The 24,994-nt window shown below is 36.6% G+C and overlaps 2 protein-coding genes across 9 annotated transcripts in view; one reads left to right on the top strand and one right to left on the bottom strand.

Moving 5' to 3' along the window:
* The first annotated feature begins 11 nt into the window (after nucleotides 1-11).
* PDK1 (pyruvate dehydrogenase kinase 1) lies at nucleotides 12-14,879 on the top strand. 2 transcript variants are annotated; one of them, XM_068407830.1, is made up of 12 exons: nucleotides 12-258; nucleotides 3,493-3,634; nucleotides 5,123-5,194; nucleotides 5,835-6,019; nucleotides 6,293-6,382; nucleotides 6,679-6,756; nucleotides 8,726-8,802; nucleotides 9,518-9,616; nucleotides 10,570-10,680; nucleotides 11,873-11,986; nucleotides 12,110-12,275; nucleotides 14,050-14,879. In XM_068407830.1, exons 1-11 carry the CDS (start codon nucleotides 141-143, stop codon nucleotides 12,248-12,250), a joined length of 1,227 nt encoding a protein of 408 aa, XP_068263931.1. In that variant the 5' UTR covers nucleotides 12-140; the 3' UTR covers nucleotides 12,251-12,275; nucleotides 14,050-14,879. The 2 variants fall into 2 exon arrangements, with proteins under 2 accessions (XP_068263931.1, XP_068263930.1); XM_068407829.1 differs by having other exon boundaries at nucleotides 12,110-14,879.
* A 599-nt stretch (nucleotides 14,880-15,478) lies between these two features.
* Nucleotides 15,479-24,994, bottom strand: part of LOC137667328 (neurabin-2-like) — a 43,103-nt gene continuing 33,587 nt past the window's right edge. For 5 of the 7 annotated variants that reach the window (XM_068408041.1, XM_068408039.1, XM_068408042.1 and 2 more), the window contains exons 17-19: nucleotides 23,454-23,570; nucleotides 18,404-18,592; nucleotides 15,479-16,993 (exon numbers count right to left, since the gene is read on the bottom strand). In XM_068408041.1, the coding sequence (XP_068264142.1) occupies nucleotides 16,826-16,993; nucleotides 18,404-18,592; nucleotides 23,454-23,570 (474 nt within the window). In that variant the 3' untranslated portion in view covers nucleotides 15,479-16,825. The remainder of the gene's footprint in view (nucleotides 16,994-18,403; nucleotides 18,593-23,453; nucleotides 23,571-24,994) is intronic. The other 2 variants (XM_068408045.1, XM_068408046.1) reach the window with 1 other exon arrangement.

Below are 24,994 nucleotides of genomic sequence, written 5' to 3'. Positions count from 1 at the left end.
CCGCGAGGAGACACCCACCTCTTCGGGCACCTCCTCCCGGCCGCGCGGCGGAGGAGGCCGCGGCCTGGGCAGGGGACGGGGGAGCTGGCGTAGCGGGAAATGGCGGCCGGGCCGGGCTGAGGGGCGACGAGAGCCGCGCCATGAGGCTGCTGCGCGCCCTGCTGCGCGGCGCCTCCCCGGGCAGCATCCCGCAGCAGGTGGACTTCTACTCGCGCTTCTCCCCCTCGCCGCTCTCCATGAAGCAGTTCCTGGACTTCGGTGAGTCCCCCCCCGCCGGGCTGCCCCCCGCAGGTGCCTGTGAGGAGCGGGGCGGGGCGGCTCCGGCGGTGCCGCGCGCTCCCCCCGCCCCGCGCCACGCTCGTGCCGCCGCCTTCCCCCGCTGTTCCTCATCGCTTCTGAATACCGGCCGTTCTGGCAGAAAAAGGCTCTATTTCCTTTCGGGAAGAAGGGAGCCCGCTTGGCTCCTTCCCCGAGACTGGAACTGTGGCAAGGTTGAAATTCTGCTGAAAACTCCAGTTCTTGGCATCCCAAAAGTAGTTTGTTTTGTTTTGTTTTGTTTTTTTTCCTGCAAAACCTGCAGTGTTGGGGGAGAGGGTGGGAGTAGTTACGGCAATTGTTACTGTTAGGGCAGTGACTCAGGTGAGATTTGTTAAGCCTTTTGCAAGCTATCAGCACGCAACCTTTTAAGGTATACCAAACACAAACGTTTAGCCTCAGCTGGCACCGAGGAGCTGAAACAATCATCGGTTCTCAGTCACATGTCTCTGCTCTACAAAAAACACCTCACCCAAAGGTTGTTTTAAAGGATGGTGAGAGAAGGAGCAGGACGCAAACACCAAGAGCCGTCCTGGAGGACTGGGAATCTAGCTTTGAAAATGAGTAAATTGGTAACAGGATACTCAGTCTTACACTCCGCACTAAAACCACTCATAAGGCTCCCAGGTTTGAGTAACTGCCTGGAAACAAGAGGGATCACAGGAATTGTTCTGTTCAGCTTCAAAGCAAAGACTACACAGAGAAACCTTTTCAAAGCCTGGGGATGGAGCTATACTATAATACCTTCTGTTTCTGTACCCAAGGCACTCTCAAGTGCATAAATGTTTACATAAATGTATAAAAACATTTAACTAGTTAATAGTTGTATTGCTTTTTATGCTTTTGTAAGTAAAACATACCTGACAACTAACCCTAGAACCCCAGACTTTGTATAAGTAGGAAGACTTACAAAGTTTCTCTTAACTATCCGCTGTCACTTCATCCATCTATTGCAATAAAACTTATCCAATATTTAAAATGCCAGATTTGTACAGGAACCCCACCATATATTCTGTTGCTACCATAGTTTTAAGCGAAGAACCTTGTAACTCAGAGTTCACTTTGACCTGTATTATTTTACCACTAAAATACCAATAAAATAATGCTTACCTTCAAATCTTTTCAAGGCACAGTATTTCCTCTTGTCAGAAGTTAGGCTACTTTTTTGCTGTTAGTACCTGAACATAAGGAAAAGATAATCTGGAAAACTTTCTGGGTTTTGATTTTTTTTTCCCTTTCTTTTGCTTAAGGATTTAATAACAGATAGTAAAAACTAATAACAGGCAAAAAAAGAGTGCAACACTGAGACAGTATTTGTCTGTAAGACATTCTGTAGCCATTATAACCTGATGGTGTTTTCACTGGGGATTTTTTTGGCTCCTTTCACTAGAGTGAGAGCAGTCAAAGAGGAAAGCATAAAATTTGGTAATGCTAACTTAAAAAAAAAGTCTGCTTCTAGTTCCTCCAGGTTTCAATCTAGCAAATGAAATATTCCATAAGCAAATTTAGGTCTGGATCATATACATCAGTCATACCTTGGGTTATAAGACCACAGTATTTTCTGTAGGAGTCTTATCCATTCTTTGCATAGACCATAGCTGCACAGGGGAACAAAGTCATTTGCCCATTCACTGAAGTCTTGCTTACACTAAGCTGTCTTACGTATTTGACCCAGGATTGCAAAGATATGGCTTCCAGATACAAAACTAATTTCTGGAATGTCATTTGCTGAGTGTATGAGGCATTTGAAGATTATCTTTACATTCTAATACCTTCAATCTGACTTACTAATGGAATTTTACCTGAGAACAGGGAAGGGCCAGTAGCAGTCATGCCTGAAATGCAATCTGACTAGGGAGAAGAATGAAAGGTTTCAGGGCAGAGGTCATATGTAGACAATGCATAATACTGGTAAGTGTCACTGGGAGGAATTTCTTGTAAGCTATTCACTTTTTATTAAGTTAACTGACATTCTCTCATCAGTGTAGTTTATGACGTCTCTGTGTGGATGCATTACACTGAACTACTCCATTTCAATTTGGTAAAGATTTTTCCTATTTAAAACACTCCCAGCTTCCTCTTTTTTCCATATCCCTTCCTTTAATCTTCTTCCCCAACTCCCCCTTGCCAAATGGAAGGAGTGAACTGAGCAGAAACACCAGAGTTAATTTTTAGGAGTTACCTGTTGTGAAACACCAAGCCAGAGTTATGCACTTCACTGCAGCAGATGAACAGGTTAGTAAGTTCAGATGCTGTTTACATGACACTCTTGAAGTCTAGAAAGAAGTCTGGGTGAGAATAAAGTACAGCATTTCTTAGCCTCTTCCCCACTCCGCACCCTCCTTTCTCACCTGCTCCACAGGCATGTGGGAGTAAATTTAGGTCTTGATCTTAATAACCACATTTAATTGACACCCACACAGATAACACCTGTCTTTATGAAAGAACAGGTCAGTTGTCAACAGGTGCAGTAATTTACCTTCTACCTTTTAAAAATGTAAAAAATTTAAAAAGCAAATGTATGGGAGAACTACTATCATAATGACTAAGGCACAGTAGCTGCCCTACTTTCATTTCTCTCTCAGTATTCAAGTGAATTCATTCATCTGTCTTCTGTTTAAACTACAATAGATCTAGCTGAAAATGAGATAAATATTACAGAATTTATTTTCTGAAAGTGTTCCAATATGAGTTATGGTAATGCAGTAAGATCAGTGATCAAGCAGCGTGTACGGGACCATGATACTTTCTCAAGCATCCTTCCCATATATAGTTTCCTGTGCTAGTTTAATTTGCCTCTCTAGCATGCTCCGAATCGTATACTGTTTGATCAGTGCTAGTTCCAGTCAGTGTTTGCTGCAAATAAAATGAACAATTTACACGGATAGAAGTGATATTTCAAGTTTAGTAGTATGGGTCTGCAACTATTGCACTACTTACTCTTTATATATTGAAGATTCTCGTTATCACAACAGGGCTGGCAGGTTTCAATGTGAGTTTACAGTTTGAAATATAAGTGGGCTGCTGCCATGAAAGAAACATTGGCTTACCAGACTGGCTGAGTCAACTTTAAAACCAAACCACAGACCTCTTATGCAGAAAGTAAGAGTTTGTGTAGTTCTCTGCCATAAGTACTGACTTTATTCTGATGTTGTCATATATTTATTTTGGTCTTAGGGTCTGAAAATGCTTGTGAAAAGACTTCATTTATGTTTCTGCGACAAGAGTTGCCTGTGAGACTGGCAAACATAATGAAGGAAATAAGCCTCCTTCCAGACAACCTCCTAAGAACACCTTCAGTTCAGCTGGTGCAGAGCTGGTAAGAACAGCATCATTTCATACCTTTAAGGGTGACCTGCATATACACAAGTTGGAGCAACAACTTATTCTCTTCTATAGAAAGAACATTTCATGTGCTTGTTACATGAACATTGCTTATTTAGACTGAGTAAATATCCCAATGTGACATAAATCAGAAATTAAATTTACAGACTTGGAAAAAAAACCTTTAGGAGCAATTAGAGAACCCACATGGGAATTAAGAATCATTAAGTATTGCAGGTAGTCGTGTATGAGAATTCAGTAAAAACAAAAATCCGCCAGAACAATGTTTAATATAGAACTTACCTAAAATGAAGAAGGTAGTTGAAGAAACCAACAGAAGCAGCCTAATGCACAAAATGCTTGCAAAACATAGTATAAACCATTTAAAAGACAGGTTATTGCAGACTGAGAGTAAAGGTGTAGAAAACATGAAAAAAAAAAAAAGCAATAGGAAGCTCCCAAAGCCAAAATATTAGAACAACAGAAAGGATACCAGGCTATTAACATAAAAAAGGACATCCTTTGAAAAGTAAAATTTGTGTTCAAGTAAGGAACTTAAGCATAAACTTTTGTAAGATGAAAACAAAACAAAGCGATTGCTTAGTAACTGCTAAAGGCACATGGCTATCTGGAAAGGCTTTTAAAGTTAAGAGAACAGAAAATCTGCCAGTGAGTAAGTGGGATTGATTAGATGACTGAATATAAAAAGAGCTATCAATGAAGATGAAGGCTCTTAATGAAACATGAATGCTTAAATTCTCACGATACTAAATGACATTGATCACATGGAAAATGAATTCCACTTGCACAAATGCAAAGCAAAGCACAGAGAGGAACCTCCTGTCCCTGTATGCATGCTTGCTTACAATGGAAAAAGAAATTTTGATGCTACTTGGGATATTTTTCTGAATATGTCAGTTGATGGGCAAGAAGGCAAATATTAGGAACTAAGTAACAAATGGGGAGGAATATAATTTTACCACTGTGTTAGCCCATTATTCCTCTGAATTGCATACAGTTTTAGTCATTCCATCCTGAACAGAAAAGACCAAGAGGGATAATCAGAGGGTTGGAACAATTTCTGCATGAGGAGAAACCAAATAGAATTCTTCAGCTTGGAAAATACACATCTAAGGAAAGAGATAGCAGAAATACTTAAATCATGAACAAGCTGGGAAGATTTTCTAATAACAGGAACTAGCTGGGGCTGCAAATAAGAGATCACCTACTGGGTTTAAAACACAAGGAAGATCTTTTATGCATTCTAATTAAATTGTGGAATTCATTGCTCTGGATATTTTGGAAGAAAACACCATTAATAGATTCAAAAGGACCTAACAAAACTCACAGGGGATAGGTCAATGGGATATATCAGATACAATGATTTGGAAACAAGCAGCCTTGGAAGACCATAAATTGCTAAACAAAGGGATCTGGGGAGGCATATTAGAATTGCTCTTTGTCATGTTTCTTTCATTTAAAGGTATGTCCAAAGTCTTCAGGAGATCCTTGACTTTAAAGACAAAAGTTCAGAAGATTCAGGGGCTATTCACAGGTAAGGATTTGCTGTCATATGTATTAATATTATGTTAATATTATGTAGAATGACTGGCAAGAAAAAGAGTAGCTTAAGAAAAATTTCAGCTATCTCAAATCTTTACATAAGAATTGCAGTAACATCACCCTGTCCCTAAAAAGAGGGTACATTAAAACACAAAGCACTTCTATGCTGTATCATTCTGGTCAGGGCTTTTTTTGTTACACTGGAGAAGCTATGAATACAGTAACCTTGACCAAATGTTTACCAGTTCCTTACTTGTCATGTTGGAACTGATGTATGGAACTTTTCACCTGTAGAGTAGGTTTGGTCATCGTTGGCTGACCCTAACTTCCATTTGACTGGCATGGGATGATCTGCATGAAAATGGCTGGCACAGTTTTCTCTTTTTTTCTTGGTAGTAATCAAGATAATAAAGAAATAATAATTTTATAAATAATCAGTAATGGTTGATTACTGATTGTTTCAATGCTAGTCACTTGAAATATGCTATAAAGACTGATCTGTCTTCTTGTTGCTGTAAGCAGACCTGTGATACTTCTGTACATAATGGTCTTCATTTTTGTAGTCAGATGCTCTGTTTGTCAGAGTTCTAAATTCACTTGAAAGTGAAATACTAACAATGTATTCATTTTAGTTTTACAGATACTGTGATAAAAATCCGGAATCGACACAATGATGTAATTCCTACCATGGCTCAAGGAGTAATAGAGTACAAGGAAAGCTTTGGCATTGATCCAGTGACCTCACAGAACGTGCAGTATTTTTTAGACCGTTTCTACATGAGTCGCATTTCAATTAGAATGCTCCTTAATCAACACTGTAAGTGCCATTGTTGAAAGGAGGGGAAACGATACCTGTGCTATGTCAGTATATTTTCCTTTCATTTTTAAGTGCTTAATATGTTCTTAAATGCTTCTTAGGAGTACACTATTGGCCTTGCTATTTATAAACTAATTCTTAATAATACAATTCTTAAAATATTTATTAATAGTAAGCTTTCAAGTATGGTGAACATTGGAATTATAGATTGAGGACACAAACTAAAATTATAAAATTATATTGGATATTAAATAATATTTTCTTTTTTTGCAGCTTTACTGTTTGGTGGGGAAATTAATCCAGCTCATCCAAAACACATTGGAAGCATTGATCCTAGCTGCAATGTTGTTGAAGTTATTAGAGGTAAATTCAGCAGATAAAGAACAAGAATACTGAAAACTTACATGAATGTCTACACTGAGAGCCAATACACATCTTGATATGCATATACTGTTTAGTTCTTTCCTACCCGGAGCAGAAGGTTTCATTTAAAGTGTAATACAGTTTTGTCACTCTTCCCAATAAACCCCTTTTTTTTTTTTTTGTGAGAAAATACAAAATCTCCCTGACAGTGCACAGTGTTTTCAATTTTTGTTTTTGGCAAACTGTAAAGAAAAAAAGTGGAGGGGGAAATGTAACTTTCTGTGTTTTCATTATAGATGGCTATGAAAGCGCCAAGAGACTTTGTGATTTATATTACATGAGCTCGCCAGAACTCATCCTTGAAGAGTTGAATGGTGAGTGAATATGGGATGAGGCACTCTTGAATGTAATGATGGCTTCTTCTAAAGTAGCTGGTGGTGAAATGTTCTCCTTCCACTTTTCATATAGTTAATGTGTTCTCTATATCTACTGTCATAGTTTGTGTGTTTGTTTTTTTTTTTTTTTTTTTTTAAAAACCTGGCAGAAAGCTTTCCCTATTCCTCCCTTTAATTAGAAAACTGAAACCAGTAGAAAAGTTTTTGACACTACAGCTGTTGATATAACAGATTTTAGCAGCCACCTTAAGTTTCTTGTATGTCTTCACCTTGTGCTGTCTATTGCATCTCACCCTCTCTGCATTTCTTGTGATGCTTAAGATTTATATTTAACATTCTATTCTAATTTCTCTTGCTTATTCAGCTATCATGTTCTTGTAGTTATAATTAGATATAGTACACTTAAGTCGTGGTAAAAATTATTTGAATGCATTGGCTGTGACTTGAAAAAACAGTTTACAACTGTGTTGCTATGAACTCAGAGGTCAGCTGTTGTCCTCATAGTCCTGCTGAATGCTAAAGAGCCTTTCTGACACTACTCACTACAGTACTTTTCAAGATACTAAACGCCAAGTTCGGACGGACCTACAAACACAAGCAATCAGAATTGCTTCTATAAGTAATTGTGAAAGCCAAAGTGCAACCACAGTAACTTGGCCTATAAAGCTAAAGGCAAAGAAAGTGTGGCCTTGACTACACATTCCAGATCTCTTCTTCCAACTGTACAAAACCTGTCGTTCTGTATCAGTCAGTCACGCTAGCTAATTCTTCTCTTAATACTGCATGTGCTCCAGAAGCCGGAACAAATAGTTCAGTTTTTATAAAAGGAGTGACCTTTTGCTCAGTGAATTGTGAAGGTGAGTTAAACCTGACCCAGGCCAAATGCACATTCCTTGCCAGCAGCTGAGTGGAGATCATTATTTAAACTGTAGGCATGGGATCTGGAGGTGGAGGGAAGTGGTTAACTTGAGGACAGGAACCTGACATATTTCAAAGTGTGATTTCCCTCTCCGTCCCTTTTAGTTTTGCTAGGTACATAATTTGTTCTAGATCTTTTGACATTACTAGTCTTCAATATTTATGTTCATAAAGCACTGGTCACTAACAGAGTCTGGTGAGAAATCATTAATTTGTTGAACTGAAAGAACCTTATTAAGAGCCAGCAGAATTTTCTGAACAACCTTTCCTTAATTTTTGATATAACAAACATGTTCCCATAATATATTTTCTAGAATTTATTCTTTAAAAAGATTTGGAAACTATACCAGTTTCATAGGCAGAATTGTCTATATAATTTTTGTTAAGGTTTCTTGTTAGAAATCAGCATTTTCTAAATTAATCCAAGAATAGGATGTGCTGTAGTTACTTTCTGGTGCATTATAGGATCGTAAGGTAATTCAGGTTGGGAGGCACCTCAGGAGGTTTCTACCTTGACCTCCTGCTAGAAGCAGGGACAGCTGTGAGGTCAGACCAGGTTGCTCAGGGCTTTATCCAGTTTGATCTTACAGTCCTCCAAGGAGGACAACTATGTAACATCTCTGGGCAATCTGTTTGAATGCTTAACCGTCACGGTGAAAAAGTTTTTCCCTATACCCAGCCTGAACCTCTGTTATTTCATCTTACACTCGCTGTTTCTTGTTCTCCCACCACCTGAAGAGCCTGACTCTAGCTTCATGATAACCTCCTCATAGGTATTAGAAAGCAACCATTATATGCCCTAATCAGTGATGCCACAGCGGGTTTTAAGATTAATTTCTAAACAGCAAGCACATTTGAAAATCTTGAGTATGACTTTTGAGTAACATACAAGTTTTCAAAAGATTTCTGTTCAAATTTCCCTTCTCTTGTAAATTCTCTCAACAATACAAACATACATTTTGAATTACTGCGGGAATGAATAAAAGATACCTAGTTTGCTATTTAATTATCTAGACTCTCTTTTCTCCAGTTAAATCACCAGGACAGCCCATGCAAGTGGTGTACGTGCCATCACATCTCTATCACATGGTTTTCGAACTTTTCAAGGTCTGTGAAACCTCTGTACCATTACACAATTCTCTTATACATCTTTGTTTAGTGAGATTGTATTTGTTTGACTCTTTAAACCAATTCTAGATAGCAGTGTGTTTTTGCAAGGGCAAACCTCTCACTATTTGACTGCAGGAAGATACCTAAATTGTACTATTTAGACAAACAGTAACTGCATAGAAAATGAACAGCTTTGGAAGATGTATCGATCTATCTCCTTTCCTAGCCACTGAATACATCTCACACCTTCTGAGTAGACAGCTTTGTCAAAAAATCTTAAAATGTATAAAGACATTAGTTAACAAAGCAAGTGAGAATAAGATACACAATTTCTGGGACATCTTCAAATCTGCTATAATGTGTAACAGGTCCTATAGAGCTTTCCTCAAGCAGTTCAGTCCTAGACTTTTCTTGATCTTTGTGTCATATTGCATGTACTATGCATTATAAAGAATTCTACAAATAAAACTGTACATTAAAATATTCAAATGTTTGTTCTAAAAAAAAATAAATATTTGAAGTCTAGGTATTCTAATAAACTATATAAATACTGATACTGACTAAACCAGAAATATTAAAAAAAATATTCTAAGACAATATACATTTGTCCTGATTTTGAAATATGTGATAAAAATAACTTTCCTAAATTGATGTTTTAAGATAAAATATAAAGTGGTAAGAACAGTATTTAAGTTGTACTTTAAAATTGCAGAATGCAATGAGAGCCACCATGGAACATAATGCAGATCGATGCATTTATCCTCCAATTCATGTACACATCACATTGGGAAATGAGGATTTAACTGTGAAGGTACCCACTTTTTGGATTATTTTGAAGGTTATTTTGATTAGTTTTTTTTCCCTGGCATAGGTAGTATATTACTAACTTTAGCTGGTGATCCAATTCCAACAATAGATTGTGCATGATTATGTAGTAGTAACAAGACCATTATGGAATTTCACATACTGCATCAGTAGGAAATTCATGAGGAGGTTGCACAGTCACACTGAAGGCTCTGCAATATAATTCCATGCTTTAGTTGCACTCATGTCTTGCCTAGCTTATAAGCAACCATGACTAAAAATGAAGTAGCATCTTTATACAATTGTAGTATCAGCGTTTTGTACCTGCAAATGACAGAGTTATACAGGTGTGGAACAACTGAAAAAGGGAAATAAACATTGTATATTCCATGCAAATCAAACCTCCCTGAAATAGTTTGCAGAGTGATTTCTTCTTTTTCCGTGCAACATCTATGTTGGATTTCAAAGACCAACTGCAAGCACTGGCTTTTTCATAGGTCTAACTAACTGTAGTAAAACAGCTCTTCTGACTTACTCCTTTGGTAATAGGTTTTAATAGATTGTATTTAATTGGCAGCATTCCTGAGGAATAAAGATAAAAATACACAGAACGTGGCATTTGCTAAAAGGTATAGATATTTACTTCAGACAAAATTGGGTTACGAACAAGATAAAACCAATGCACAATTTAAGTAGAATTTTCTTGCTTCCAAAAGATTATGAAGGCTTCTTACAGTAGTATTTTATTTAAATGGTTTAGATAAGGGATGAAGGGGAAGGATTCATCTCTCTCTGGTCATTGCTGTAGCTAGAGATGAGAATTTAAGAAAACCCATAATTTAATAGGGACAACTTTATATATGTTTTACCTGAACTTTCTCTGGGTCATTGTTTGAGAGAAGCTGTCTTTTATAAAAATGTGTTCAAGGACATAATGCTACACGTTCCGTCTTGTTCCAGATGAGTGATCGTGGTGGAGGTGTTCCTATGAGGAAAATTGACAGACTATTCAACTACATGTATTCAACAGCACCACGTCCACGTGTTGAGACGTCACGAGCTACACCTTTGGTACGCGAATCTTTTATACCTTGTCATCTTGGATGTGTTTAACTGTCACAAAAGAAAGCATTTAACTAAAGCTACGAAGTACTGATTTTATAGATAACAATGAGTATCACCATTTGGATGTTATAGCTTAATTCAAATATTTTTCTGAAAATAACTGGAAAATTGCATAAAATCCTAAAATACTAAAAATTATTTAAACTTGTTTAAGATTCTGTTTTTCTCTACCAAATATAAAGATCAGCTACCTCAAGCAGAACACTTAGCTATGCTGCATGTACTGCAGTAAGGACAGGACTCTGAATTCTTCTTGTGGTGACTGAATGAAAGGAAAAATAATTACAGCAATGATTTCAGATCAAGTCCATAGTTTCATTTGTACTGTGTAGTCAGTTGTACCATCCCCTGGTAAGGATGAAGGTACACACGTGGGACATGGCGTATGAAGAATCTACTTTGGTCGTGTGTGAACTTAATAGATGCACAAGAAATAAAGCCTTAGCTCTGAGTAAGAAGCTCTGAACAGCTTTCCTGAATTTTTTTCTCTCACATTGCATCATTCAAAATGTGTTTTATAAATGTATACAGTATTCTGCCTCTAGATGACTGTGCAACTCATTAAACACTAGATCTTTACAGAGAAGTATTGTGTATGTTCATTGAGAGATTACCTCTAAAGTTAAAGACATTAAAAAAATACTTACCACTGAAGGCCTATGTCCTGCTACTGTAGACAGGGCTTGATAGAATTTCAGTATAAGCTACAAATTCATAGACATTGCTTCTTGGACCTTTTTTATATATACTGATGATCAAATGTATCTGACTTAAGTACTCAGTGTTCTTAAGATTAGCAGCTCCATGAGGCATAAGACAGACTCAGTACAGTTTTCTCTAATGGTGTCATGTCTTCTTGAAAAAGTTACCATAATACCAGAAGTGTTATCTAGCAGCCCTGTCTGACAAAGGAATAAAACAGTTTTCTCATAATCACAATCATCCATGCATTCTTCCGTTTCTGGGGTGTATAATAGTTCGGCGGCGGGGGGGGGGAGGGGGGCATAATAGTAACATTTGAACTCCTCCTCTTACTGTCAAATGTCATGCTTAGTTTGTCTATTTACCTATTAAGTTAAAACAAAAACCACCACTGATTGATGCTATTAATGAAAATACACCTTTTGTCCTGGATCAGGCTGGATTTGGTTATGGCTTACCCATATCACGCCTGTATGCACAGTACTTCCAAGGAGACCTGAAACTGTATTCCTTAGAAGGCTATGGTACAGATGCAGTTATTTACATAAAGGTATGATGTAACACTTTACCATTTTTAATTTATCAGCAACTCTAACTGCTAATGGAACTCCTTGTTCTGTTACTATAATTTTGATTAAAAAGAATTGTCAGCTACGGTTTTCTCTACTTACAGGCCTTATCAACAGAATCAATTGAAAGACTCCCTGTATATAACAAAGCAGCCTGGAAACATTATAAAGCAAACCATGAAGCAGATGATTGGTGCGTGCCAAGCAGTGAGCCAAAGGACATGACCACTTTTCGCAGTATATAGCTTTTTTCTCAACAGTTCATAAGAAGTACGTATATCTGTAAAGGGAATTAAAAAATTAAAAGACTTGATTTACACCAAGATGCTGAGCCACATTTGATATGCAAAAATAATTTTAAGTGGAGTAACATAAAGTTTAATGTAATTACTCTTTTCTGGAATTAAAAACAAAAGAAACAAAACCCGAGAAAACCCCCAAACCCGTACCTAACTTTTAAATTTTAAGTGAGAAGGTCACACTTAATTTGTTCCACTTTCTGTTTATGACTACTTTTAGTAGCTAAATCAAGGGAGCAGTGATTTCAGGTTTTTTAGGGACCAATGCAATCTATTTCATATCTGGAGAGAAATGTATTAATTTGTATAATTACAAAATTATTTTAATAGAACTACTATTGAAAAAGCTCACCAGAGCATTTTTCCATTATACAATATTACAGATTAATGAAAAACTCATGTAAGAAATATTGAGGAGCTCATTGCTATACGTTTGCACCTGTATGGCACTTTCTAGTCTTTTATCTTAAGCATGCTGAAGCCTAATTTGCAAAGTTAGAGATGTTGCCTACACACCTTGCCTACATCAAGGATTTTTGCAGCTGTAGAAATCACACTTAGGTCTGTAGGGATTAAAAAAAAAAAAAAAAAAAAATCAGTTCTAGCTGCTACCGTTGGTATAATGTATCTCAGGTATGTGGTATCAGTCATATGTCTTTGGTTGTAATGTGAATATTTAATACATGTGAAAAACTCATCTTGCCATGATCATTGTAAATTAGCAAATAGTATTGGCTTGTGTACAGTAAAGATACGCTGTCTTGCATTTGCTTATAGTTCTGTAGGTAATACCAAAACGCGGTATCAATGTTCTAGCCCTAGTAAGATCTGAGACTCTGGTATGTCAGGTTACAGCTGTAAATGGAGACTATTTTAATAAACAGATTTTTAAAATTTGCCCTTAATAGGGCATCTCTATTACTTTGCCAATAGAAACTACTTTCTCAGGAGTATTTAAGAAAAAGTGGAATTATCAGTTTTTGAAAATACCTTTGTATTTATGATGTGCTTCTGGCCTTGTTTATGTAGCAACTGGAAGTCACACTATAACGTAAACAAGGTAAGCAGAATGTGTTTATCAGTCAAAGGCAAACTGTCAAAACATACTGGGAAAGATAGAGAGGGGAATGAGTATTACATTTCACGTACAAAGTCCTTATTTTAATAAAGGATTCAACTTCTTTTAATACCTATGGCACCAGCTTTGTTCAAATCATACACATCTGTGTTGCACCTCGATCCCTGTCATTCCTGAACATTTTAGGAGTGATGCAGTTAAAGACACTGAGAGTAACTCTTTTCTCAGTTAATTCATTGCGTGTAATTCTGTGATTTTTGTTCTGTAGCAGACATGCGTAATCCCTCTCAGAAAGAATAAGCCTAAATTTTGCTAGTTTACTAGCTCTGCACAGAGCAGAAGGTGAGATGATACCACTAGTGAAGGGAATAGCTGATATGTTAGAAATTGAAGTCGTGCTATTCTAGCTGTAGCTGAGCCAGATTAAAGATCATCACCTATCTCCCTAGCCTAGTTCTGTAAAACAATAAAATGGTTTTATTCCCTGGTCAAGCTCATGTAGGTCACTTTAACAGGAGTGATTTACAGAATGGGCTATATATGCAGTTAAACTGACACTCTAGAGGGAGGATTAATCTAGCTTAATTGCCACCAGAACAGTACAGTTAACCTGCTCCACTCAACCTTGCGGGCACTTTGAGAGGGCCCTATTTTTCTTCTTTACAAGGGTGTGAGGTGGTGACTGGCATACCTTTCAATCTGCATGGCTACAAGTGAGGAGAATCTATAGCTGTTCTATTCTTCAACCTTGCAAGAGGATGTATGTGAAAAATTCCACATATGGTAAAATGGAGCCTGTACAGAAGTTAAAGGGAATGCTTGCAGCTGTCGCTTTTGCTAAGATAAAGCTGAAAGTTACAGCAAGGGATTTTAAAAACAACTCTGAAGCTGAACATTCTAGCTTTTGCACTAAGTTTTAAATGTTTAACTAACTAAAGTGAACTGATTTTAGTAATATGAGAACTACAAGAGATGTTTCTGCAGAAAAGCTAATACACTTTGTTTTCTAGAAAGTCTGTTGAAGTATTTCATATGGTATTGAAATAAAACCTCTTTCATGCTCTCAGCTAGCTACCACTTGAATTCTGATGATTAGAACAACTCGCCATGCAATTATATTTGTATCTTATCTGCTCACCCGCCACCCTGAATGATTGTGGTGAAAACACAAATGTAGTAACATTTGGTTTACAATGTTTAACCCTACTTACAGGTTTGGTCTTTGATCACTTCTGATTTAAATAGAAGTTGAGAAGATAATTTGTGTTTAATATTTTCATTACTGTACTGAAGTCCTTGCTAGCATACTGGTTAATTTGAAGTGAATCACTGTAGAAAATTAGTATACTAGCTCAGCTATCAAAATGCAGAAATTAATAATTTTGTATGCAAATGAGCTCAGTCTTGCACTGCAAAATTAATCTTGGTTTGTGTTAACTGTTTTTTTTTTGAAAGAATCACTACATTTATTCATTAAAACTATTTTTAAAAATTAAACTTTGAGTTGGGTGATTTTGTGTCTTGGTATTAAGCTAGTTCCATGGAGCCAGCCTTCTCGTTAAGCATCTGACAGATATTAAATGCTGTGGTCTGTGATGATCAATGTGCTTATGCTCAGGTGCCAGGTGAGTTTATCATCCCTGCTATGGCCCCCATTTAACTCCAACAGCTCTGCACACAGGCACACCTTTGAAACCATTACTTCCACTAGTCTCCTTCCTGAGAAACAAACTCTTCACAGGGTGCAACATTCAGTTCAGTAGGCTTAAAGGAAAAAGGTAAAACATGGTTGTATCAATATTATCTTTTCTAGCTGAAAGCACTTAACTGAGAAATAAACTTCCTTGACTGAATTAATCGCAGGGTGGTTTTACGTGTGGGATCCTAAGCATTTGATCATTCTGTACTTCTCATTCCCTTCTATCAGTAGGGCAGCATTCCTCTGTGGCTCAAGGTCTATAAGTTTGGAGTACAAACTCAAAGCTACTGAAAACAAAGTAAATAAGTTAAATCTTGACCAGATAATTGTTTTGTAATGCACAAAACTGAAAATTGAACCTCTTTTTAGAAGTAATTATTACCAAGATTTTCAAACTTTATTTTGGAAATGCATAGTGTGCAGAAGCATTTCCACACAGTCATTTTGCTGAAATTCCTAAGACATTTATACAAAAAAATAACAACTGTGAAACATCAACAGTGAAGTTCATTCATTTAATTAAAATGAAAAACAGTCCACAGATTTAAAGGAGAACTTGGTCCACATAAACAAATTATGTAAGTTTTGTTCTAGTCCATTCTATGGTGGAATTGATATTTAAACTAGTCTATGTTTCTGGAATAATCTAATTAAAGGAAGTGCTGTTGTAGTATCTCTAGAAAGTAGTTTGTAAATATATAAAACACCAATTCATGTTCTAAACTATTCGAGAATCAAATCCTCCTTTAAAGAGAAATAATCTGTAGTCTACAATCGAACATTAAATACAATGCAGAAACCCAGTGCTTCAGTGATAATTTTTCCTACAATTCTTCCCTCAGTATTTTAAGTTTGAAAAACTGTATAGTTTAAAATTAGCAAATATATAAATTTGGTCCGCAAAAATCTTGTAGCAGGTAGAAAAGAGAAATACGTGTATTGCAAATTGATCTTACTCATAGCATATATCTATAAAACTATGTATTATTTAGGAAAAATAGGTTAAAAAAGATCTTATTTATAGCTTTAAACCTTGTCCCAACACCATACGGGCAGTGTGCAGAAAACTTAATATTATGCTTAGTATATGTAGCTTGTGAAAACTACTTAATATTTCTTGTTATTTTCTCAGTAAATTGCAACACAGAGAATTAAAAACCAATGTGCTACTACAGTGAACTTTGAATGAAAAACCCAGAAATACAAGAATTTAAACAAAATAATCCATAAATTTGAAATACATGCTTTCTTCTTAAATTAATTTGACATTACTGTTTTCTTAAACTTAGTTTTTACTATACATCTTTAGTGGCAACAGATAAACAGACTGTCACAGACTGACTTTTTTGGCAGGATTTTTCTATTGTCCCTCTGTCAGATTCAGCTCTATCAAATGCTAGTTGACTAATATTGGAATGGTTTTTAATACAGTATTCTACTTTTCACAAACATCAATTTCCATGAAAAGGGCATGTGAGGTCTTAGAAGCACAAATATTACTTAAGGCAGAAAGTTAAATTATTGTCTATTAGTACAGGCAGAGTCAACTAGGAATAAAAATACTGAAAACATTATTTCATTTTATTGGGTTGTAATAGGGAGGGACCATAATTAAAAAGTAAAAAACCACCTACCATGTTAAACTGTTGCACTTTCCCTCCTCCCTCAATTGTACAATTATATACAAATCTGCTGAACTTCCTCAAGATGAAGCAAGTCTGCGCTAAAATAAAACAGGGTGACTTCAGCAGCTTGATTCAAGAGTGGCTACCACTCTGCCAGTCTTGCGAACTTCTCTCTCCTTCTTTTGAACCTTTTCCTTCTGCTTTTCCAGTTTTTCTTGTGTTTTTCTAATATCCTTAATTTTTTTCTTTATTGTTGAGCGGTCATTTTGACTGGAAACTCCCAAAGCCTTTGCAAGGGGGGGAAAAAGAAAAATACCTCGTCATTAATTTTTCCAAGAGCACTGTCAACAGTGCTTGTCCATGAACAGTTTAAGGAAGTATTATTCCCTTTGCTGCAAGATAGTCTGTTTATTTGAAAAATAAGGACCTAAGTCCTCAAAAGCATTGTAAATGATCATCTGGGTAACAAGGTAAGTAAGAAAACAAGGGCCTACTCTTGTTCAGTTGTGAAGTAACAGCTGCTTGTTGCATTTTACAAACATGTAGACACCTGAGAATTTCCAGCAAATAGCATAGTAAGTAGTAGTCTCAAAATATTTTTCTAGCTCTTTTTATACAAAAGTAATTTATATTCAGTAACTACTCTTTAATTTTTAACATTAAGGATTTTGAAGTGTATTAAGTAATTTAAATATTAATTATATTTAAAGTGTATTCAGTAAGTAAACGGTACACTTTGATTTTTGATCAGCAGGTGGCAGTACCCGATTCCAAGTTACACACAGCACTGGGTCACACCAGAGGAAACTCCGAACGGCATTAGGTGTGAATTAAGCTTTAAGCATCAACATCAAGTTCCCCTAATAGAGAGTCATTTGACAGACCAGTTACAGGTATTTCCTCTGTATCCAAGGAAATACTTATGTAACAGAATACAGGACATTGAGTGTTGCATGTCTATTCTAAAATGCAGGTATATTTTGGAGACTGAAGTTCGGAGACTGAAGTTAGATACTTTTCTCCCTAAAACACTCAAATCCTACTATTGATCATTAACAATAATTTGCCTTATGCCAGAATAGACCAATGAACCTTATTTTAACCACACATCTTGCCTGTCCAAAATGCAGTCTCATAATCTAATGAGGAAGAAAAATGGAGAGTTTACTAGCACTATAAGGGGTACATACCATACAGCTTCCAGAGGTAAAATGGCAAGAAAAGGCTAACAAGAAAGATTTAGATTAGATTTTTTCAGGAGTAAAAAACCAAATACATTTAAAAGGTCACCAGATAGGATTTCAGCTTTCCCATTTGAAGAGATATGGAAGAAACAGATTTCTAAAACTGGATCCTGCAATTCTATACATTTGAATTGGCTGGATCTTGTTTTGATATGACCTTACGCTGAGATTGATGATAGATGTATCAAGCCCCTTTGGGGACTTATGCATTTCTTCAGGAAGCAAACAGGAAGAAATACTTGGTATATTTCTGATTAAAAACAGCTTGTCTTTAATTGTACAATCAGTTACTAAATTCTCATCTAACTGTATAGGGTCCAAGTATTACAAAAGCAAATCTCTATCCCTTAAAAAGCCATGAAAACAGGAAAATAGACTTTGTAGGTTAAAAATATGTCTGAATAAGCAGTGAAATTTATACAGTTACAAATCTATCCTGAGATATTCACATACCTTTAATTTCTCACTGTCGAGCTGCATTAACTGCTGTCCATCTATGTTCATAGCTGTGAACTCTGTAATATACTGCTCCATATTCATTCCCATTAACCAGTGGCATACTTGCTGGGTGGTCCATTCAGAAATAGGTCTACTGTGCCATTGATTTTGCTTTCCTGTTGTTGTAAATTCATCATCTAATGCCTAACCAATTGAGAAAAGTCATGGTAAGCAATGTTGTACTTGACTATATGTTGAATTCCAGTTGCCAATTGAGTCCGATTAACAAAATGCATTTTTAAACATACTCTAGCTCCAAAAGGACTTAAGTTCTTGAGATCACAGTTTATAGTCAGTTTGCCTAGGAGTTTGCTATAACAAAAAGACACTCCAACATTCAAGACAAACTAAGTCAGAAATAGAGAACATAAATGGTTTTCTCTAAGAAATTATATAGCAAAGCATTTGCTTAAATTTGGCGTAACCTAACAATGAACTAGCTTCCTCAGTTGGTTAAGGTAGCTCAATCCTAATGTTAGATACTGCCTTACACAGCATCAAGAAGAATCAAGTAGCACTTCAACTGTATTATTGATTATTGTTAAGTGAAGGAAATCCAGAATAAAAACAGTTGTAGTGGTCAGTAAATCTGGTGACTGTTCCATGTACAGTTTTACTAAATTTGGTGCATTTCTAGAAAGAAAGGACTGTTTATTCTTTCATCTAATGCCATCATATCAACATTTTAAAGGGTCTGCCTAGTAGAAGACCGTTTCAGTAGCCTTCCACTGAAAATACACTTTGAGAGCTCACAGAGCTTTTGAAGCTCCCTACTTCAGTTTCAGCTGGCTTCTGAGGGGAAAAAGGTACTGCTGTTCGTCCTGAAGCACTCTATTCCTCCATCACAAAAGAAAAGCTACATAAAACAGAGCTCAATGTCTGTATGGAAGAAATTCTAGTGCGATACTTGAATCAGTAATGTCAGAGTCACCTAAGTTTTACTAACTATCCAAAATGATCTCTCCCTAGCTCATGATTGAGTACAGGTGCATTAGACTTGCAGACTGCTCCACTATGCAGCTTCCACTACTTATCAAAGGTTATTTGCGAAAGAGAGGAAAGTATGCCCACTTTTTCCAGCGAGCCTTACACATGTCATTTGTAAACAGAAAACATGGAAATAAGCATCTTTCTAGTGATGGATTTGAGACATGACCCTGTAAGTTTCAGGTGAACAACTACAGCTCCCAACCAGAGGGATCTCACAAAATCCAGCTCCCTTGGATGGAAAATTTGGGAGAGTTGGTTGAATGTTACAAAATAATTCTGGCAATTGCAAGTGAAAGATAGTGAGATGTAGGTCTGTCACACAATCCGATCATACAGTCAGCTGATCTGAGAGCACAACATGGAACACACATCTGAGGTGAAAGAAATACAATTTTAAATTTCCAATGTATCAGAGGACTACATGTAATTAGAAATGGTTTTGCTCTCCCTGGTCTGTGCAACAAAGGACAGTGGTTACATTAGGAGGTAGTGCAGATAAATAGGAAAAAGTTTGCAGAGCAGAACAGTTTGTGCTGAGGTCCTAAAATCCACACTACAAGCATTTCAAAGGATTTTCACTTCCGAATAGCTCTAGTCTGGTCACACAGACTCAGTGGCCACTAGCAACTGGAAGGCACCAGGAACACTGTTGAAGCACATATGATTTGATTTCAAAGATCAATCCATTAAAGTAAGGCAAGTGGGGACAAACAGGAGTTTTACTTCAAAGTGAACTCCTAATCCAAATTAAAATGCTTATGTAGATATAACAAGTGTGAACACATCCACCTTCCTGATGTGCAAAAGAAGAATAATGATTTTCATAAAACAACAGCAAAGGGCTCTAGAAGAGGTTTTGCTTGAAGTGCTCTATACAGCATCTGTGTCAAGACAACTGGGGCACAGTGAGTTTTTTATCCAAGCTATCAAGCTTGAGATGCTTTGTACAGGGAAAAAGATTAATTGTATAAATTACTAAAGAAATTTCAAAATGCCCGTTTATTTTAAATAATTTTAGATAACAGTACTCCTCAACCTGGTACTGTAATACAAAATATACATTGGTAACTTCTTATTTTGTCTCATCCTAGCAAGTGTTCATGAATAATACATAAAAAAAGGGGAAACTTTTTACATTTCAAGTTTGACCTGTATCTCAGAGTTGTGTGTGGTCTATCAGCAGCAAGAAATAACAAAATATGTATTGCCACATATTTTTTTTTTATATTTTACTTTTATCCTTTAGGGAAGGGGGCTCTGTGTGTGTACATATATCTATCTCCTTTACACCGAGAAATGTGTAAAATGTTTTATTCCAGTTGGAACTCACTCGCTAGTTTTATTTAATATGTGCTAGCCAAGCAACAACTTCGCTTCTGTAATTTCAGAGTACAAATACTTGAAGAAGGTGTACTCCTGTCAAACAGAGGCCCAGGTTCATTCATTTTGCCAGGGGAATGCAGTCCCCCGACAGACTCTCGCGGGCTCTCTGCACCAGTTCCTCCAACCAGCACGGATTAGAGCAGCTAACAGACTGTACTACGGAGGAGTCCTCTAGACTGAGCTACTAATTCCAGTCTAGGCTTTCAGCATCAGTTGCTAACAAACTCCTCTTACTTCATATCGATAAAGATGCAACCTTAAAACCAGACAAGTCGTACTAAAACCTGAATCTGTGTTAAAAACACTTAGACATCATCTCCTCACAGAAGTGAAGGTGAACAGGAAGATATTTAATCCTGTATAATTTGAATTTTTCACTACTGCACAAGGGAAAAGCACATCTGTAACTATTTTTTTCAGAATATTAATAGGAAAGTGGAAAGTGTAGAAGAATAAGATGAAGAACACTGATTTTTGAGTAATGCTTATTGGTCATTAAATAACAGCTCTACATAATTTTTTTTGCAATTGTTTACTGTCCTTCCAGAGGCAGAAGGACTGTCCTAAGGTGTTTGTACATCAGGGTTACAGTCCCTAAAACAGCCACCACACACACACACACACAAAATCAGCTGCAAATTCAGAAAGCAGAACTAAAACTACTTATAAGGTATGGAAGCATGAGAAAACCATGTGCTCCTGCATAAAAACGCAAGTGATTCAGAAAGCAAGTAACAAAATACTGAAGGCTCTAAAGATAAAAATACAAAACACAAGAAAACACCAATGCCACCACACCATTTAACAGATTAAAAACTTTAGAAGGGTAGGAGGGATTACCAGCTAGCTTGCTAACCAACTGTGAGTGGAGGTGCCTCGGCTGTAACTGGCTGCTCTTAGCTGGCTGCTAACAACGTAACTCTCACCACGCAGTCACTTCCCCAAGCTGCCTGTGAGTACCTGGCCAGCAGAGGCAGGATCCTCAGTGCTGCTCCTGTCTAGATTTCTAAGAGGTGTTTCCATCTCCTGTTTACCAACAGTTCCAGGATTTGTAGGGCAGCATGCAGTAGCCCATTCCTCTGAAAGCAGGGGTTGTTACACTGGCTAGTGTGATCCCTCCTGGATATTTATGAACCCATCTGAACAGCAAGCACCAGGTAGCAATTCTACTTGTGAAGAGCTTAAGTTAAGGATTTGAAATATCCAAAATTGTTGTAAGATTGGTGACTTATTTTTTCCTAGACCATAATGTATTGTACTACTAATTAAAAAAAAACAAAACCAGAACTACCTATTTTTCTTCACACATACTGCTTTCCAAAAGAGAAACCAGCTCAGAGTTTATTTATCATTATCCTCAGAACAGACCCTGATAATCAATGTAATTACTGAGAAGGTACCAACAACTTTCATTGGTCATATGCATAAGCAACATATGAACTAGAGAGAACACTAGAATCTGACTCATCTACAACAAAAAAGGCTTAAATTGTCGCTTTACATATGCACAATTAGTAATAGACAACTTTCATTTGAATTTTAGAACCAGAAGTTTACTGAAAATTGTAACACTGATCAAAGAACAATATTCATGAAGATATTTAGCTTTGTTAAAATCTTATGATTTATACTGCTTGAAAGTTTTAGAAACACATATTCCATTCATGAACCATTCCATTCAAAAACTGCAGGGACTACTTGAAATGACAGATACTAACTGGAGTTCCTCTGTTTCATTGTATCTATGACTGTAGTCTCTGATAAAAATCTGCAAGAAATTAACCCACTACTGAAACCTATAAACTAGTTATGTGATTTTTGATGCCCCAGATTTTTCTGTTAGTGATTTCATATTTATAACATTGTTTGTAAGACTGTTCTGACTTTCTACATATTACTGGAATATTTTAAGATTTTCATCAAAGCCTGGTTTAAGCTAGCTACTAACAAGCCCCCACATTCATGAACCACCATTTAATTTTTTTCTTCAAACATTATCACTACTAGTTTGGTAAGCCCTCTAACTCATTTCTGGAAGGTGACTGTGTTCAGCTCCTCCTAGTCTATAAATTTAATTTAGAAAGATGCCCATCAGTCAAACACTGAATGAGACAGTATCTCAGAATGTTACCAAAGTGTAAACTCTAGGTTTCAGCTGTAGCCAAGGGAGTTAGTTCTCCAGGGCAATGAACACTGGCTTTCAGGTATCCAGTTTCTACCTACATATCAGAACCACTATATTCTGACTTTTTTTTTCCTTTTGTTTGTTTTTATTTAGATGAAATCTTATGGTAAAACAAACCTGCACAGATGTGAAGGCTGCAGTTTTCATTCACCCAGGAAATTGCTTTAAATTAGTGGAACAAAAAGGTGTTATATTTAAAAACTGCAATTTGATCAGAGAGAGTTCATTCCAATTTTTCTCCTATAACTAGGATCAGAACACAAGGGCTGATATGGCATCTACTAGTCCATATCCTTAGTTCAGAAACAGCTTATGATTCTTTACAGTGCTCTTCAACATTCAAATACGGAAACAGCCATCTAGTTTCACATTACACAAATCTGTTTCTATTAAACATGCTGTAGTGTGAACAACATCAACAAGACACATACACACTTTGAAACTCACCTCATTTGAAGAGAAGGTTAAAGTGTGTGAACGACCTGACAGATTTGGTTCTGTCACTAACCCTGAAAGTTCACAACTTGGCTTGCTATGGTATGTATCATCTATGACAATTCTACTCTGCAAACAAGTGGAAATAACGTTTTATTAACTCACTCCTTGGAAAAGCAGGTCATAAGGTGACATTCTCGTAATTTTGATTTTTAGTTAGATTAGTTTAGATACTATGACTCAGTTATCTTTAGATCACATATGAAATGCACTCACTACATCAAGCATTTAACTTGTTTTTGTTAAACTTCTGAATCTGAAAACACGGTAACAAATTTAAAGCAATATCACCAGTAAGAGCACCTTGTGTGGAGAATCAGTCATAACCTGAAACAGCGTTTAAGTACACAAGGAAATATGTGCAGTTACTTTTTCAGCAGGCACACCACACTTGGGGAGAAGCAATTTAAGATTCATTTGGTGGAATTATTCATGCCAAGTCTGTATTCAACTGAAACCTACACAAGCACTATGAATGTGCTTCAGAAGGTGCTGTTCTGTTGGCGAGATAAAAATCAGTCCTAACTGAAGTGCCCCCATAACTTAGAAAGCTTCTGAAAACAAGAACTACTGAACCGCTGTAGCCAACAGCGAAACATATAGGCTCTCTTTGCCTGACATAAATTGAGAATTTGAATAGCAAGGAGCTTTTGGCAGCTTGCAGATCAAGATTTAAATTAGTTCATGAATAAAGAATACAGAGCTTGCCTAAGGACAAGCTTTCCCAAAACTTTAAATTCTGATTTGAGATATTGTATTGTATTGATGTTCATTTTAACACCTTGGATGAGGGTGGTGAAACACAGAAACAGGTTGCCCAGAGAGGTGGTAGATGCACCATCCCTGGACACATTCAAGGTCAGGTTGGACGGGGCTCTGAGCAACCTGATCTAGTTGAAGATGTCCCTGCTCACTGCAGGGGGTGTGGACTAGATGACCTTTAGAGGTCCCTTCCAACCCAAACTACTCTCTGATTCCAAGATTCAATTTTGAGGTGGCTGCATTTGGGGCACAGAATCCTGTCATCTGAAAAAATCACCTTGATATGAAAAATACCACATAGATGTAAAATATCTTTAGAATATCTTCCAAAATAAATGGACTGTATCAAGCTATGTAAAATCTTCTTTAAAATACAAAATAATGTAAAAACACTATAATGAAGGTGAACATTTTAGAAGTTACACAATTACTCAGATGTCTTTACAAAAATGGTTTAACACTGTGAACTACAGTAATTATGCAGTTTGACAGCTTGAATATATTATTTTCAAAATAGAAAAGTCTTCTGAAATAAAAGATTTTGATAAATTTATTAATAAATTAATAAAATACTATTAAAAAAACCCCACATAAAGTAAAATTCAGGTTAGAAATATGACCAATGTAAGAACTATCATATTGAAAGAATGTAAAATCTTCATAGCATTTACTGTCTTCATTCAGTTATTACACTTAGTCTGTGTTTAAAGGAAGCTTTTGGATCTGTACAC

The sequence above is a fragment of the Nyctibius grandis genome, chromosome 9 (genome assembly GCF_013368605.1).
Source record: "Nyctibius grandis isolate bNycGra1 chromosome 9, bNycGra1.pri, whole genome shotgun sequence".
Taxonomy (NCBI): domain Eukaryota; kingdom Metazoa; phylum Chordata; class Aves; order Nyctibiiformes; family Nyctibiidae; genus Nyctibius; species Nyctibius grandis.
The sequence above is the reverse complement of the archived record's forward strand: the minus strand, read 5'-3'. Positions and strand labels throughout refer to the sequence as shown.